Source organism: Corythoichthys intestinalis, chromosome 19, assembly GCF_030265065.1.
Source record: "Corythoichthys intestinalis isolate RoL2023-P3 chromosome 19, ASM3026506v1, whole genome shotgun sequence".
NCBI lineage: Eukaryota > Metazoa > Chordata > Actinopteri > Syngnathiformes > Syngnathidae > Corythoichthys > Corythoichthys intestinalis.
In genome coordinates this window covers 5,531,677-5,549,758 of record NC_080413.1, presented here as the reverse complement: position 1 = coordinate 5,549,758, position 18,082 = coordinate 5,531,677, and the positions used below count along the sequence as shown (strand labels likewise).

The 18,082-nt window shown below is 37.1% G+C and overlaps 1 protein-coding gene across 1 annotated transcript; it reads right to left on the bottom strand.

Moving 5' to 3' along the window:
* Window positions 1–888: 888 nt before the first annotated feature.
* Window positions 889–16,637, bottom strand: acbd3 (acyl-Coenzyme A binding domain containing 3). The gene is made up of 8 exons (XM_057823092.1): window positions 16,315–16,637; window positions 10,115–10,256; window positions 9,826–9,966; window positions 8,134–8,292; window positions 7,878–8,052; window positions 5,094–5,328; window positions 4,664–4,951; window positions 889–1,424 (listed from the first exon to the last, which is right to left on the bottom strand). Exons 1-8 carry the CDS (start codon window positions 16,604–16,606, stop codon window positions 1,210–1,212), a joined length of 1,647 nt encoding a protein of 548 aa, XP_057679075.1. The 5' UTR covers window positions 16,607–16,637; the 3' UTR covers window positions 889–1,209.
* Between the last annotated feature and the right edge of the window lie 1,445 nt (window positions 16,638–18,082).

Genomic DNA, 18,082 nt, shown 5'->3' with positions numbered 1-18,082 from the left:
CAAAAACACCTGCAAGCTAGCTTAGCAGCTCAAGTTACAAAGTACATTTACAAAACACAACTAAAGTCGTTTGCTCATTCCTTCTTTTTTAAAATAACTCCTCCACATTCTCCAAACACTCAATGCAATCAATCTCCTCCCTGCTTGCTCATGTTTGTCCAGTACACCACATGACATTCCTACCATTTTACAATACAAACTGCTCCTTTCTAAACACATAAAAAGCAGTTGCATGTAATATCTTCTATTTTACTCCTTAAATGTGCCAACAACACACACTGGAGTAAAATACAAACAACTGCGTTAAAATGTTATTTTCAAACACATGCCAGCAGCTAAAACAAAATAGAAACGTAACAAAAAATCAGTTCCAGTCCAAGGATGAACATAACTTTAATCAAGATTAAATATATGCCCAAAAAGATTCTTCCAACTCAGACCCAAACAATACAAAAACAAAACACGAGTCCCCCATTTCTGTTAACAGTCTTTCCAAATTTATATACCGTTTTGGACTAAAACGCATACGTGTATCTTGTTCTTAGTACTTTCCAACAGTGCACATTATTTTCTGACCCCGCCGACCTTGTCAAAAAAAAAAAAAAACCTGACCCTTACATAAACTTATTTATAGAATTATTTACATTAGAAAGGCTTGCGCGAGTCAACTGGTGAAAAATGACGAAAAGACGGGGGTGCGAACGGAATCCGGAAAAATTGTGTTAAGAGTTAAAATGATGGACGTGCACATTCGCTTTGAGATTTTTTTTTTTTTTATAATTAAATGCTGTAAATTGAAATGAGTTTATCCCTTGTAGACGTCCAATCCATTTGAAAAGGGAGGGTTGGCAGCGAATGAACGAATGTTCATTCGCTGCCAACCCTCCCTCTTCAAATGGATTGAACGTCTATCACTGTCAATGGTAGAATTAAAAGTTTTTTTTCCTTCATAAATTGTTCTAAGCAGACATTTTCAAAAAAAAAATGTTAATACAGGTGGTTGATAGGAATAGAAACATCCAAGTGGAGACAAATACTTCCATACTTTGGTCCCTTCACCGAAAAAAAGACAACAGGGGCTCCAGGTGTGTTCATTGTCACCATCTGGTGGTGGATTTTCAGAATTGATCTTTCCCTCCCGGCAAAAAAAACCACACAAACATATATATATATACTGTATATATGGACACTCCTCGACTCCTGTCAGGCTTATCTGGTGTAGTAGACTCTGTAGTAAACGCTCTTGGAGCGCCACAGTGAGTAGGAGTTGTCGAACTTGAGCAGGTAGACGCCGCGGCCGGGATACTGGTGGCTGCCGGCGTACACCTCCTCGTGACAGTCCCGCCGGTACACCGGCACAATCTCGTCCACTTGGGGCTTGCTGGACTCCTTCTTGGCTTTCTCCTCCTCGCGGTTGGGTTCGCCTAAAATCGAAAGTATAAAAGGATGTATTTAAAATTAGGGCTGTCAAAATTATCGCGTTAATGGGCGGTAATTATTTTTTTAAATTAATCACGTTAAAATATTTGACGCATTTAACGCACATGCCCCGCTCAAACAGATTAAAATGACAGCACAGTGTAATGTCCACTTGTTACTTGTGTTTTTTGGTGTTTTGTCACCCTCTGCTGGCGCTTGGGTGCGACTGATTTTATGGGTTTCAGCACCATGAGCATTGCGTAATTATTGACATCAACACTGGCGAGCAACTAGTTTATTTTTTGATTGAAAATTTTACAAATTTTACTAAAACGAAAACATTAAGAGGGGTTTTAATTAGAGATGTCCCGATCACGTCATTTTCAAAGTATCGGAAACGGCAAAAAAATATCGGCCATGCCTTTTTAAAAATTTTTTTTTTTTTTAATTACATCGTTTTCCAATTGTATTTCACGTTACAGACATAATATGTTACTTATCAAGAGTCTTTAGTTTAGGCTTAAGGTAGGGTTATCAAATTTATCCCAATAACAGCGGTAATTAATTTTTTAAAAAATGTATCACGTTAAAATATTTAAACGCAATTAATGCATGCGCTGCACGACCCACTCACGCATTGTCGCGCTCCATCTGTAATGGCGCCGTTTTGCCTATATAGAGAGATAAAAGGCAGCGTAAAATGAGTAGAGTGAATTTTGGCAGCCTTTGGAGCCTTTTTTTAATTGGCTAAAGCCTTACAATCCCTACGATTAGAAATATCATGGGAGGCAATGTGGGGAAGCAAGCTAGCAATTGATCTTTTTCTTAACACCATATGTTATTTCTCAAAGCAGGGAAGATATATCCATTGGTAGCACTACGCACAGTCATGGTTCCACTTCCCATCATGCATTTGGGCATGGCCTTCAGTATCATTTACTGAAAGCTCAACAAATACACTAGATGGCAATATTTAGTCACAATATACAAAGTCACAAGTCTTTCTATCCGTGGATCCCGCTCACAGAAAGAATGTTAATAATGTAAATGCCATCTTGAGGATTTATTGACATAATAAACAAATACAGTACCTATGTGCTGTATGTTGAATGTATATATTCGTCTGAGTTTTATTCATTTTTTTCTTAATGCATTCCCAAAATGTATATGATCGGGAAAATTATCGGGAATGATTGGAATTGAATCGGGAGCAAAAAAAAGCAATCGGATCGGGAAATATCGGGATCGGCAGATACTCAAACTAAAACGATCAGGATCGGCTTGGGAGCAAAAAAACATGATCGGAACAACCCTAGTTTTAATATAAAAATTCTATAACTTGTACTAACATTTATCTTTTAAGAACCACAAGTCTTTCTATCCATGGATCGCTTTAACAGAATGTTAATAATGTTAATGCCACCTTGTTGATTTATTGTTATAATAAACAAATACAGTACTTATGTACCGTATGTTGAATGTATATATCCGTCTTGTGTCTTTCCATTCCAATAATTTACAGAAAAATATGGCATATTTTATAGATGCTTTGAATTGCGATTAATTATGATTAATTAATTTTTAAGCTGTAATTAACTCGATTAAAAATTTTAATCGTTTGACAGCCCTATTTAAAATATGTGAATTGAGATGTAAGGCTCTCAAAAGTCATGTGTCGAGAGTATGCCAGCTAAAATGAATAGACAACTAATCAATTATGAGATGAATCGATACTCGGGTCGATATACAGTGTATCACAAAAGTGAGTACACCCCTCGTATTTCTACAGATAAGTACAGTATATCTTTTCATGGGACAACACTGACAAAATGACACTTTGACACAATTAAAAGTAGTCTGTGTGTAGCTTATACTAGTATAATAGAATTAATTTATTTCCCCCCTTTTTTTTTTCATTCTCATTTTACATACAACTCCAAAAATGGGCCGGAAAAAAGTATTGGCACCCTTTGAAAAATCATGTGACGCTTCTCTAATTTGTGTAATTAACAGCACCTGTTACTCACCTGTGGCACATAACAGGTGGTGGCAATAACTAAATCACTCTTGCAGCCAGTTAAAATGGACTAAAGTTGACTCAACCTCTGTTCTGTGTCGTTGTGTGTACCACATTGAGCATGGAGAAAAAGAAAGGAGACCAAAGAGCTGTCTGAGGACTTGAGAAGCAAAACTGTGAGGAAGCATTGGCAATCTCAAGGTTACAAGTCCATCTCCAAAGACCTGAATGTTCCTGTGCCTACCATGCACAGTGTCATCGATAAGTGTAAAGCCCACGGCACTGTGGCTAACCTCCATAGATGTGGACGGAAAAGAAAATTTGACAAGAGATTTTAACGAAAGACCCAGACACATAAAAAAGCCAGGCTGGAGTTTGCCAAAACTTACCTGAGAAAGCCAAACATTTTTTGTAAGAATCTTCTCTGGTCAGATGAGACAAAAGTAGAGCTTTTAGGGAAAAGGCATCGACATAAAGTTTACAGGAAAAAAACGCGGCCTTCAAAGAAAAGAACACTGTCCCCACAGTCAAACATTCCCTGATGTTTTGGGGTTGCTTTGTTACCTCTGGCACTGGACTGCTTGAGCGTGTGCATGGCATTATGAAGTCTGAACACCACCAACAAATTTTGCATCATAATGTAGCGCTCAGTGTGAGAAAGCTGGGTCTCCCTCAGAGGTCATGGGTCTTCCAACAGGGCAATGACTCAAAACACACTTCAAAAAGCACTAGAAAATGGTCTGAGAGAAAGCACTGAAGACTTTTAAAGTGGCCAGCAATGAGTCCAGACCTGACTCCTGACTAGAACACCTGAGGAGAGATCTGAAAATTGCACCTTTCAAATCTCAGAGACCTGGAGCAGTTGGCCGAAGAAGATTGGTCTAAAATTCCAGCAGAGCATTGTAAGAATCTCATTGATGGATACCGAAAGAAGTTGTTCGCATTTATTTTGTCTAAAGGTTGTGCTACCAAGTATTAGGCTGGTGGTGCCAATACTTTTGTCCGGCCCGTTTTTGGAGTTTTGTGTAAAATGATAATGATAAAAAAAAATTTAATTCTCTTTTGTGTATTTTCATTGCAAGCAAAATCAATGAATATATTACTACCAAAGCATTTGTAATTGCAATCAATTTCTGGGAGAAATTGAGCATTATCTGACAGAATTGCAGGGGTGCCAATACTTTTGGCCAGCACTGTATGGACATTTTTCCTGTACACTCATAGTACCTTCTTCGTCTTCATCCTCGTCGCTCGACTCAGACACGTGAACGCTGACCGAAGCGGACGCGGCGTCCGTCCACTCGAAGAAAACCCCGAAGCCGATGTCGTAATAGTCCGTGGCGAACTCCCAGAAGAGGTAGGAGCCCTCCTCGTGCGTGGGCACGCGCACCGTCACCACCTCGCCGCGCCCCACCGTGATCACACTGTCGGCGTCCTGGCGGATTTTCTCTTTGAAGTCTTTGATTTGGGGGCGTGTCCACATGGACGGGGCGGCGATGACGGGAGGAGAGTCTCCTATTGGAAATAATAGGCGAAAATGAACGATCATGTGGCATCAAATCGCAATTCTTCTGCGTGTTTTATCCCTCGTAAACCTCTGATCTAGCTCAAATGGATTGGATGTCGATCCCTGACAAAAAAATAATCCTCAACTCACCGAATAATGGCCCGTTTTCCGAAACCTCCTCCGCCGGCTCGGGTTCCGGCTCCGTATTTTCCGCGTACAAGTCGCCGCCGTTTACAGTTGGCATCTCCTGGCCCGATGGCGACAGGGCCGTGGCGCACACCGGTCCTGCTGCCGAGGCGGCTAGGGGTTCAAAACTGACGGCCTCCTGGTGGCTGTTTGCTAAAGTGCCGGCGTGCTGCTGCTGCTGCTGCTTCTGCAAGGCCGCCTGCAAGTAAAAAAAATGTATTATTAGCCCTTTCATATACAGTGGTCTCTATTCAGACATTAGCATTAGCTTAAGGAAGTTTTGGCGTTAGTATAACAAGAAAATTGATATTGAAAAAGTTAGCATTAGCTTCAATATGTCTTGTAGTTAGTAAAGGAATGAAATTGATATTGATAAAGTTTGCATTAGCTTTAGTATGTGTTGTAGTTGGTAAAAGAAATACATATTGAAAAAGTTAGCATTAGCTTAAGGATGTTTTGTAGTTAGTAAAATAAGGAAATTGAGATAGAAAAAATTAGCATTAGCTTAAGTGTGTGTTGTTTTAGTTAGTAAAAGAATTAAAGTGAGATTGAAAATGTTGGCATTTGCATATATATATGTGCTGTGGTAGTTAAAGAAGGAAAATAATATTGAGAAAGTTTGCACTAGCTTAAGTATGTGTTGTGGGAGTTAGTAAAAGAAACTGATTTGAAAAAGGTAGTATTAGCTTAAGTATGGGTTGTGGTTGTTGGTAAAAAGGAACTTGATATTGAAAAAGTTAGCATTAGCTTTAGTATGTAAAAGTTAGCATTAGCTTGAGTGTGTGTTGTTTTAGTTAGTAAAAGAACTAAAGTGAGATTGAAAACGTTAGCAATTGCATATATATGTGCTGTGGTAGTTAAAGAAGGAAAATAATATTGAGAAAGTTTGCATTAGCTTAAGTATGTGTTGTGGGAGTTAGTAAAAGAAACTGATTTGAAAAAGTTAGTATTAGCTTAAGTATGGGTTGTGGTTGTTGGTAAAAAGGAACTTGATATTGAAAAAGTTAGCATTAGCTTTAGTATGTAAAAGTTAGCATTAGCTTGAGTATGGGTTGTGGTAGTTGGTAAAAAGGAACTTGATACTGAAAAAGTTAGCACTAGCTTTAGTATGTGTTGTAGTTGGTAAAAAGTTCATATGGAAAAAGTTTGCATTAGCTTAAGTATGTGTTGTTTTAGTAAAAGAAGGAAATTGAGATTGAAAATGTTAGCATTAGCTTATGTATGTGTTGTGATAGTTAGTAAAAGAAGGAAATTGATATTGAGAAAGTTAGCATTCGCTTTAGTATGTGTTGTATTTGGTAAAAGAAACTGATACTGAAAAAGTTTGCAGTAGCTTAAGTATGTTGTGGTTAGTAAAAGAGGAATATTGATATTGAAAAAGTTAGCATTAGCTTAACTATGTGTTGTTTTAGTTCGTAAAAGAAGGAAATTGAGATTGAAAATGTTAGCATTAGCTTATGTATGTGTTGTGGTAGTTAATAAAAGAAGGAAATTGATATTGAGAAAGTTAACATTAGCTTTAGTATGTGTTGTAGTTGGTAAAAAAAATCATATTAAAAAAGTTTGCATTAGCTAAAGTACGTGTTGTGGTGAGTAAAAGAAGGAAATTTATATTTAAAAGGTTAGCATTAGCTTAAGTATGTGTTGTGGTAGTTAGTAAAAGAAAAATTGATATTGAAAAAGTTAGCATTAGCTTAAGTATGTGTTGTTTTAGTAAAAGAAGGGAATTGAGATTGAAAATGTTAGCATTAGCTTATGTATGTGTTGTGGTAGTTAGTAAAAGAAGGAAATTGATATTGAGAAAGTTAGCATTCGCTTTAGTATATGTTGTATTTGGTAAAAGAAATTGATACTGAAAAAGTATGCATTAGCTAAAGTATGTGTTGTGGTTGGTAAAAGAAGGAACTTGATACTGAAAAAGTTAGCATTAGTTTAAATGTGTTGTCATAGTTAGTAAAAGACTGAAATTTGTGTTTAAAAAGTTAGCATAAGCTTGAATATGTCTTGTGGTAGTTACTAAAGGAAGGAAATAATTTTGAAAAAGTTAGCATAAGCTTAATATATCTTGTGATAGTTAATAAAGGAAGGAAATGATTTTGGAAACACCTTTGACCACAATAGACGTCCAATCCATTTTTACTGGCATCCCGGTTGAAATGGATTGGACGTCTATTGTCGTCAATGGCAGCTAAAGAGTTAAGCTACGTGAGGTCTTAAGAGATTTATAAAACAAAACAAAAAATTAAGCAAAATACGCAGGCCACACTACTTATTTTTACTTTTATTATTTTTGTTTAATCTATTTTAGATTTTTTTTTTAACTATATTATTTAGAATTTGATATAACTTTTAATAGTCACGGCTTTTTTTTATATAATTATTTTTTACCTTTTACTATATAAATAATTATTTCCTGCCAAAAGAGATCCTTCAATTAATTTATTCATTTTATAATTTTTTAAAATTGCAAAATCAATGCAACACTACACTACACACAACTCTACAATTGGATGTCAAATGGGGGCCACAGAATATTGCCCCGTGGGCCGAGATTGTCCCCAAGGCCGCAAGTTTGAAACCCTCATCTTATATAAATGCAACAAAAACACTTAAGAAAAAAAAAAAAAAATTATGCATGAAAAGTTTAAGTGTTTTGCATTACTATAGGGGTATCGAGTTGGTAAAGTTGTACTTTGCTGCCATCTTGTGGCTACAACATGTTAGGATATTTGTCTAAACAGGTCTAACCTGCTGCTGAGCCAGCTGGACCTGGTAGAGCTGCTGCATGTACTGCTGGTAGTGCTGTTCCTGGAGCTGCCGGATCAGGCCCAACTGCTGCTCGGGGCTGTTGGGGTACTGCTGGGCGGCGTACTGTTGGAACTGCACCGCCGTCTGAGCGTTCAGGGCGGCCATGATCTGCTGCCTGCAAAGCGGAAAGCGCACAGGGGGGTTAAGGAAGCGCGAGACGGACGATCGCAATTGTTTGTGGGGGATTTCTGCTTACTTCTGCTGCTCGACTCGAAGTCGCTCTTCCTCCGCTTGTCTCCTTTCCTCTTCCTCCCGCCGCTGTCGTTCTTCCTCCTCTAGCCTTCGTCGCTCCTCCTCTTGCCGCTGTCGTTCCCGCTCTTCCTCCTCTCGCCGCTGACGTTCCTCTTCCTCTTTCCTGGCAATTCAATCAATTGTTAGTGATGTTTTTGCAGATAAATACTGATTGTGAATTTAAGATTTTAGCTGTAAATGTAAATAAGAACACATTTTTAAAATAGTTTTCTCCTTTTTAAAAAATATGTTTTTTAATTCAAAGAAATAAAGAGAATAATTTATTGATTTTTAATTCCAAATATTTATTTAAAGCAACACTTGGTAACTTTTCAGTTTTGGTCAATTTTAGTGACGCCGGTGGACAAAAGCGGTAGTTTTTTTCCCCATTAGGACCAGTGAACACCCGCATAGTGTCCTAAAATCATGATGGTCGTCTGCAGATGGATTAAACAACATTTCCATTTCCAAAGGCTATGTGAAAGATGAAAAGTAATAAGGTATTGAACCCAGTTGTGGTTGACCCAAACGCCAACCGAACTCTTCAGCGCTGACGAGTTCGGTTGGGGGAGGGTCACGCCAGCGAGTGAAAATCGACTTCCGTCTTTATAATGAATGGGGAAAGAGGGAAGTGACGTATGCCATAAAGCTGTCAGCATTTTCATTTTATCGTTTTATTTTGTAAGGCAGGGTTCCCGCCACCCTCGTCAAAGTTAATTAGTGCAGGTGGAAGCGATACAGACCACCCTCAAGATATAAAAGAGGTATGAAAACATTTTATAAAGGTTGAAAAGTTACCTAGTGTTGCGTTAAATCAACTAAAATATTTACTTTTTTTTTCAGTTTAAAACTGATTATTTTTAACAGAATTTTTTGAAGTTTTTTTTTTTTTTTTATAAATAAAAGTAAAATATATAACCATATAAATAGAACAGGCATTTATTGCCATTATAAAGGGCAAAATAATACAAATTATAACATTATAAAATAATTACTTAAATTTTTTTACAAATATATAAAATCAAAATATTCTTATTAACAATATTTTTTCCCAAATAGAAAATATTTTAAAATATTTTTTTAAATAATTGCTTTCTATTTAATTAAAACAAATGTCCCAAAAAATTTAATTTCAAGATTAAAAAAAAAAAAAAAAAAATCCACCATCAAAAAAAAAAAAAAAAAAAAAAAAAGTTTATTTGATAATCGATTAATTGTTGATTAGTTCAGTAATTGTGGCAGCCGTAGAGAGTACTTTTTATTGAAATAAAAAAATAAAACAAAAAATATGACAATATAAATTATATACGAAAAGAAAGCCTTTAATGGCATTATACAGAGTAAGACATCTGTATGTATATATATATATATATATATATATATATATATATATATATAAATTTTTAAAAAGAATAAAGACTGTATTAAAAAAATTTCAAATCAATGAAATAAAATAAATTACTTTTTTTATATTAAATATTTTTTAAATGGATTTTTAATTAAAACGAAATATCCCGAAAAAAGAATTAAAAAGCAATATTTTTTCTCTACAAAAAAAAAAATAAACAATTAATACACTTGCGAAAAAGTTCTCAATTCAATTGATACTCGATTAATTGCCAATTAGTCCATTAATCGTGGCTATGAGCGCGCATACCTTTTTCGGTCTTGCTCTTCCCTCTCGATCTTGTGCGAGGTGACATACGGCGCAAAGAGGTTACAGCACTTATTGAGCAGTCGCACAAACTCCACCATGGCTTCCTCCTTCTCCATGTTACCAAGGGACGCCCACTCCTTTCTGCATTGGACAATGAGTACATTTTGGAAAAATGTTACTTTTCAGATGATTGTCCAAATAAAAAGAGTTTGAAAAAAAATCTGATTTCCATTTGCAGCTCAGTACGCGGTGTGTCCAGCAGAGATCAAAAGTCGCCCGCGATCGTTACCTGCGGTCGTTGCCCAGCACATCAAAGAAGCCCACTTCGGGGGACGCGTCGGGGTTGTAAGGGCCCAACAGCACCTGTTTGTGTAGCGCCACCAGCCGGAGCTTCTCCTCGTAAGTTGGGTGGAAGGCTTTGCCGTCCTTATCTGCACCCAAACAATGAGAGAGGGAAAAAATGCTGATGTTAACAATTACGAGAAGAAAGACTCCCGCTCTAAGAAGATTGTTTGCAAAGTAAACACAGTAGGAGTGGGAAGCACTGGGTTGCTCACGATATGACACGTGATACAAAGCTCACAATAACCATCTCACAATATAGCGATACAACAATTATTAAGGCCGAGTTATGCTTCCGCGTCAGACCTGCGCCGTCAAGGAAGACCCGATTTACGACCCTGCGCCGTAGCCTTACGTGTTCCTATTGAATTTTCAAACCCTAGCGTCACGTGACGTGGCGGAAATGGAGTGTGATTGGTCCGCTCAGACTGTTGTTTCCGGTTCAGCGTGAAATCACCGCTATTGTAAAACATTTAGTGCTGCAACGATTAATCGATTAACTCGAGTATTCAATAAGAAAAAAAATATTCGAATTAAATTTAGCTGCCTCGAGTATTCGTTTAATTAAAGTGGCATCGTAATGGTTTGCTTTGAAAGTGTTAAAATTTAGTTTTATGGATATGGGGGGATACACTGCCCTCTAGTTTGCCTCATTTCACATGGCTGAATCCAGCTGCTCCCTGTTAAGACCAGCATAAGTTTTTGTTCGAGCTAATGGTTTTTTTTTTTTTATGAATTCGTAATTTAGTTTAAAGGTATATTTAGCCATTTTTGGGGGGGAATATGTGAACTATTTTAGAGCATTGTAAAAAAACGTTGGCATTTTATGGCATTTAAACTAGCGGACTTTTGCTATGTACGTTAGCCAATTGTTCTTTTGTTGTGCATATATCCTTATTTATTTATTTTTTTATACCGTTTGAGGCTCAGATCAGGTATTTTAATTTTTTTATGTTCCTTATCCGATTACTCGATTATTCGAACTAACTAGTTCATCTATTAATCGACTACTAAAATAATCGATAGCTGCAGGCCTAAAAACATTATTTTTCTACAAGCAAAAATGAACCAAGCCGACGGGAGTATCATTGAAGAGCAAGTCTCGTCAAGACATCATAAAAATTGCCAAATGGCAAGGTCAGTGATTGAATAAAATGGAAGAACCACCGAGACGTGTGTGTTCGGAATCGAGTGGCCACACAAAGCGGTGACCCAGTCGGCCAAAAACTGCCAGCTTTTTATCACTTTATGTCGTATTTTTGGTTGGTGCACTTCATCATATATTGTGTACTTATGTTTGCTGCGAGTCTGTGACTTATTTACGTGTCACACTTCAAGTATATGAAGAATAAAATCATAAGTTTGGTGCCAAAAGAGTTGTTTTGATGTTTAATTTTCAACAACAGACAGTTAACACACGATACATCATCACTGATTGAGAGTGCTTTTATGATAACGTTAACGTCAAGGCTTCCAACGCAGTTTGGGAAGTTCCATAGATGCCAGAAATCTGCTATGGCTGGTTGTAGAACACGGCAAACAAATCGAGCTGGAGGGCTTTGCAGACCTCGGACAAAACGCTGGACGCAATGCTCGACGCCCGTTTGGAGCTAGCCGCCACAGCTAGCTGGTTTCCACCCGAGGCTAGAACTCTACGCGGCATCAAAAGTTGGACAGACCGCCTCGAAACAGTCTTCTGCGTCGCCTGCGCCTCAACATTTGTATGATCAACATTTAGTCAATGTTGATGAGCTGAAGATCCACATTCAAGTGTTCCATCTTGCATTGTTTAATTTTTCTCCATTAAACTAGACAAGAGGAAGTCAACAAGCATGCCCCAAAACTGTACAAACATAACGCCACACCTCTCTTGTGGCTTGGCGGTGAATTACAGAGCAACGCGTCACCTGGCCTGAGAACCATTCACCTCACCTCAAATGACGCTGTAGTTGCTGCGCCGTCACCGCAACACGGGAGCATAACTCAGGCTTTAATATATGGGTCAGGAAATCATTGTACGATATATTGATCTTCGGTCAATAGTTGATTTTGGGGCATTTCTGGGCACCTCCTGTTGATTTTGTGATACTGAACAGGATGTGACCCGAGAATGTCCGTAAATGAATAGGAAGAGACTCAAAATCAGCAGGATGTAAATTGTAAATGTTTTTACGTTGTACGTACGTTTTTAAGGTTATGCTTCACTAACGATGCATCAATCTGGATTGGTACTCAATCAATGTTAATTAGATATGCCGTTTTGTCTAAAGAATGTTTTTATTCAAATGTCTGAAATTTTCCAGCACAAAATTTCTTTGTATTCTGTATTACATAATACTGATTTCAGTCCATTAAAATGACTTATTTTCTCCCAAAGATTTTTTTCCACCAAAAAGATTAGTAGGATTTCTCTCTTTAGGCTGATAGTTTTTCGTTTTAAATCACAATTTCTCCACTTCTTTATACATGCTTTTAGACGTGTTTGCCACCCTATTCTATAGTATAACTTAAACATACACTCTACCTATAACCTATACTATGCTATAACCTATACCAGGGGTCGGCAACCCATGTTTTGAGAGCTGCATGCGGCTCTTTAGCACTGCCCTAGTGGCTCATTGGAGCATTTTCAAAAATGTTTGAAAATGGAAAAAGATGGTTGAAGGAAATATATTTTTTTGTTTTGATATGGTTTGTGTAGGGGAACAAAAATGACACATTCTTAACATTTTCCAATGCTTTAAAAATGTGTACAATAAATATTAAATTTCAACATTTCAGTCAACGAAGATTTGCGTCATAGCCTGCGACACACCTTTCTATCAGCAGGGCGGGATGCCAGGCAGGTGGCTATTGTAAACAACCCGGCAGCCGAGTATCCAGTTGGGAGTGAGAGAAAAAGTGCCATTTCATTACTTCTAAAGAAAAGAAATTGGAGGAGTGCAAAAATAGATCTAAAAAGTGGATTGCATCACCAAACTCCACTACTGCTGCATGTTTTGTTGCAACCCGGGAGATACTAAAGCGTAGGAAACCATTCACAGGTGGTGAGTAAATGAAGGGGACATTCATCAACATATCAGAACATCTATTTGCAGACTTCAAAAACAAAACTGCAAATCAAAGACATGCCCAGATAAGAAGCCTGCTATGCACGCTCCATTTTGTTGTTTTCGAAACCTCAAAATAAAAACAACATCAAAAATCGGATTTCTGTATTGCATTTCTATAATTTTATAAAAGCAATGTAACAATTTATTAGAGATGCATGATAGTTATCGGTCCGATAATTATCGGTCCGATAATAGGGATTATGACGTCATCCCAATAAATCCGATAACATAATATATTATCGGCCCTATTAATAATATTTTTGGCACGGTGTCGGATTGGTATTTGTTTGTTTCCACTCCTGTTTTTCCAGTATGCAAAGTTTTGTTACTGTCTTTGTTTTATTCATTATAATAATGTTCATGTCATCATGAAAATTCTGGTTCGGTCAAAGGCAAATTCAAGCTGAATCAACCACTAGTATTTTTGACCTACAGGTGTTCAAAAACTCAGGTGAATATACGTTGAAAAATTATATATAATGTATATAAAATATATATATATATATATTATCAGTTATCGTATGGTATCAGCCTTGAGGAGCAGGAAGTTATCGATATCGGTTTCAAAAAATGGATATCGTGCATCCCTACAATTTATTAATATTGTAATAAATTTAAACTTCAGGTGGCATCGTACAACAGAGTAGTCACGTGGTGCGTCATTCTCGATAGGATGCAAATAAACATTTAACCATGGAGGCTCATTGTGTATTTGTATAGAGCTGCAGCTATTGATTAGTTCGAGTAATTGGATTGGAAACATTTAATGCGTTGAAGAAACTATTTTAGGAGATGTAAAACAAAGGCTTGCTAAAATTGCTCTTTCAAAAGAGCATTAAATGTGACTACAAAATAAAAGTCCTGAGTTTTTTCCCAAGCTATGCTGAAGTGCACTTGCATTTCACATGAACAATAAATACATTTCAAAATTAATTACAATACCTGAGCATCTAACAGTCTAAAAAAATTATTGAAGAATGAAGACCAACAAAAGAACAATTAGCTAACTTGTATAGCAAAAGTCCGCTAGCTTAAATGCTATAAAACGCAATGCTCTGAACAAATCGTTCAAACACATATTCCCACGAAAAACTGCAAAACATACTTCATAACTAAATCAGGAATGCATAAACAAACATATTAGCTCAAACATAAACTTACAACCTGATGTCGGTCTTAACAAGGAGCAGCTGGATCCAGCCCTGTTAGAGGAGTTTTGTTATATTGACTCATGCCACTAGCGGGCAGTGTATCCACCCAAATCAATAAAACTAAATGCATACACTTTCAAATCCAACCTTTACAACGCCACTCAAATCAAACGAATCCTCAACGCAACAAAATTTGATTTGAAGCTTTTTTCTAATTAAATTACACTAGTTAATCAAATAATAATTGCAGGACTATATTTGTAGCCAACTTAGTCATTTTCATAGTAGGCCAATAAAGATAAATACAGCATGTGTAGCCTTCATTATAAGGCTTTCAATTTTATGCTTCTCCAGACAAATTTGTTTTGTTTTTGGGTTTTTTTGTGCGATATGGCGCTTTCAACATTTCGGGTTGCCGCCCCTGTACTATAGTATACTATCATGTCATACATGATCAAAATGTGATGTCCACATATGCGACGTCTCAATTCAATTATAATGATACATTAATACAATGTTAATCAAAGCAAAATAATAAAAATGGATAAAAACAAAAAATCCATTTTTTAATTGCATAGTATTAAACTAATTGCCTGCCGCTGACAAAGATTGACTTTCAATTCATTTAAACAGGGGAGTAATGGCTGTGAATGTTAATGGTTCAGTGCCAATGGATTGAACGTCTAACGCCATCAATGACATTCAATCAGCTAATTGAGCTTTCAGCCTTAACGTAACGAGTAATGTAAAAACTAGGGCTGTCAAAATTATCGCGTTAACGGGCGGAAATTAATTTTAATTAATCACGTTAAAATATTTGACGCAATTGACGCACATGCCCCGCTCAAACAGATTAAACTGACAGCACAGCGTCATGTCCACTTGTTACTTGTGTTTTTTGGTGTTTGTCGCCCTCTGCTGGCGCTTGGGCGCTTGATTTTATGTGTTTCAGCACCATGAGCATTGTGTATTTATTGACATCAACAATGGCGGGCTACTAGTTTATTCGATTGAAATTTTTACAGATTTTATTAAAACAAAAACATTGAGAGGGGTTTTAATATAAAATTTCTAGAACTTGTACTAACATTTATCTTTTCAGAACTACAAGTCTTTCTATTCATGGATCGCTTTAACTACAGAATATTAATGTTAATGCCATCTTGTTGATTTATTGTTACAATAAAAAAAATACAGTACATATGTACAGTATGTTGAATGTATATATCCGTCTTGTGTCTCATCTTTCCATTCCAACAATAATTTAAAGAAAAATATGGCATATTTTATAGATGGTTTGAATGGCGATTAATTACGATTAATTCATTTTTAAGCTGTGATTAACTCGATTAAAATTTTTTATCGTTTGACAGCCTTAGTAAAAACATTACAGTGTTTACATGACGTAGACGCTATTCCTCGGATGGTTCTGTGTCTGTCACTTTCAAAAATAATCCTAATTCACTTCATATTTTTAGCCTTGTGAGTAAAATAATCAGCAGTCAAGTAAAGCACGCCGTAACCTGTCAAACTGGAAAAAGAGACACCATTTTGGAGCTCAGTCAAGTGTAAATGCTAATCATGCAACTTTAACTTGCACAGATTAATTTGGACGCCTGCACTTGCTAGGCGTGTTGCACCTAAAAAAAATTAACTCAAAACGAGTGACATTAATGTATTCGACATAAACGTATGCCATGTTAATAGAGAAGAACGCGGAAGTGCTGTGCTTGTACTACCTTTTAATGGCTAACATTAGCAACATGCTAATTTTATAGCCTGCTTTGAGGGGTGACTTAGCTTCGCTGTTGCTAGCTTCTGGCATTTTATTTAAGACGTTTAAAATGATTTTTATTTTGCGATTGAAAGTGTACTTGGTGTACCTTTGAAGAATTTAAGCGCCATTCCGTACAGTTCTTGTAGAGGGAAGCCCCATTTCGTCTCTACGGAGGATTTGTCAGCCTCCCCATCGCCGACGTCGCCCTCAGCGGCGGCCGGCGCGTCGGCATCGGGTTCCGCTGCGGCGGCATCGGCCTCGGCCGGGGGCGGCGTATCCTCCGAATGTCCCTGCTCGCTCTCCGGGTCCGGGCTCAGCGTGAGGCCGTCTATGGAGACTTCGAGCCGGCTGGAAGGAGCGCTGTCGAGGTCGCCGCTCTGAACCTCAGTCGCCATCATGCAGACTGTCAGCTGAAGCGGCCACGTACCTACTTCCTGTTCAACTGCCGGAAGTTCCGGGATATAGCGATTAAAAAAAAATAAAAATTAAAAAAAATAAAATAAAAGTTTGTTTTTTTAAGGCTACAAATCAAGTCTGGAAAAAATGGTAATGTTTTAAAATAAAAGTAAATAATTTAAGAAAATTGCACTTTTTAAAACTTGTTTAATTTGTTTCAGTCCAGCTCATTAAGCAAATGTTTTTGACTTCATCACGTTTCAGTATCATTGACGGCAATACACGTCCAACACCATTTAGCTTTTTTTTTTTTTTTTTTTTTACTTGATTGCGTTTCAGTTGACAGCAATGAACGTCCGATCCATTTTGACTGGGGGCTCGCTGGCAGACTTCCCACTCAGCACGGATTGGACGTCTATTGCTGTCAATGGTAGCCAATGATTTTTTTACAATATAGTACAGTATACAAAATTAATGTTATTTGTAATACCTGTGATAGTGATTCCTCATTTTTCGATTTTTTTCGGATTTTGACTGGGGAAGCTACAGTGGCGTTGTTAGGGGTGTGTTAAGGGGGCTTCAGCCCCCCTAAAATATTCTTAAGCACCCCTAAATAATTTGGTGTTTAAGTAAAAAAAAAAAAAAAAAAAACGAAAAGAGAAGAAAAAAAATAGCATTACAAAAAATGCTGACATATTCACTATGAAGTTGCCAGAATATAAAATGTATTAAGTTCATTTTGTCTACACTTACAAAATATGAATTTTTCTTTAATCCCAGACAATAGTTTTAGGTTCTTTTATTTACCTGACATGTTTGGACGACTACTTCCGAAAGTAGTTGCCAAAATGTCAAAAACAAAACCAGGGAAAAAAGAAAAAATCATAATGAATAATTTGCCAGAATATTAGTTTAAATCAATATACATATAACCTGCCATTATTAACGTAAATATGATCATAAATCTGTCATATTCCCCTTACTTCATAGAGTAAGGTAGAGAGCCCCTTCAGTGCGTCACTATCCAATCCATTCTTGTTCATATAGAGAATGCCCACATCTCTGAAAATCCGCGCTTTCCCTGTGACCTAGCTAGCAGTCAGTACTATTTTTTATTTTTTTTTCCGCAGTCGATCTCTGCGTACATCTTACCTTTGTTGTTTTGCGGTCAAAAGTTATATCCCAGCTCTAAAATAACGCTGCTGCTTAGCCGCTACTAGCTAGTTAGTCTGAAATGCATTGTGAAGGTCCAACTAGAGTTAAGTGTGCAATCTTGTTACCGCTATCTTTGGGGTGACCTCCTTCTGGAGCATCAGCTGTTTTTTTCACTTTACGTAGATGAGTACAGGAGCTGAGTTCTGAGCTATGATTATCATCAGTGGATAGCCATAATAGTACACACACATAATACACACACTGTACAGTACAGACCAAAAGTTTGGACACACCTTCTCATTAGTGCGATTTCTTTATTTCCA

Excerpts from the sequence above, each read along its gene's own strand:
- acbd3 (XM_057823092.1), bottom strand. The coding sequence starts at position 16,606 with ATGATGGCGACTGAGGTTCAGAGCGGCGACCTCGACAGCGCTCCTTCC. Across the intron at positions 4,952-5,093 it reads GGAAAACGGGCCATTATTCG|GAGACTCTCCTCCCGTCATC; the intron begins GTGAGTTGAGGA and ends TATTTCCAATAG. Across the intron at positions 1,425-4,663 it reads CGAGGATGAAGACGAAGAAG|GCGAACCCAACCGCGAGGAG; the intron begins GTACTATGAGTG and ends TTTCGATTTTAG.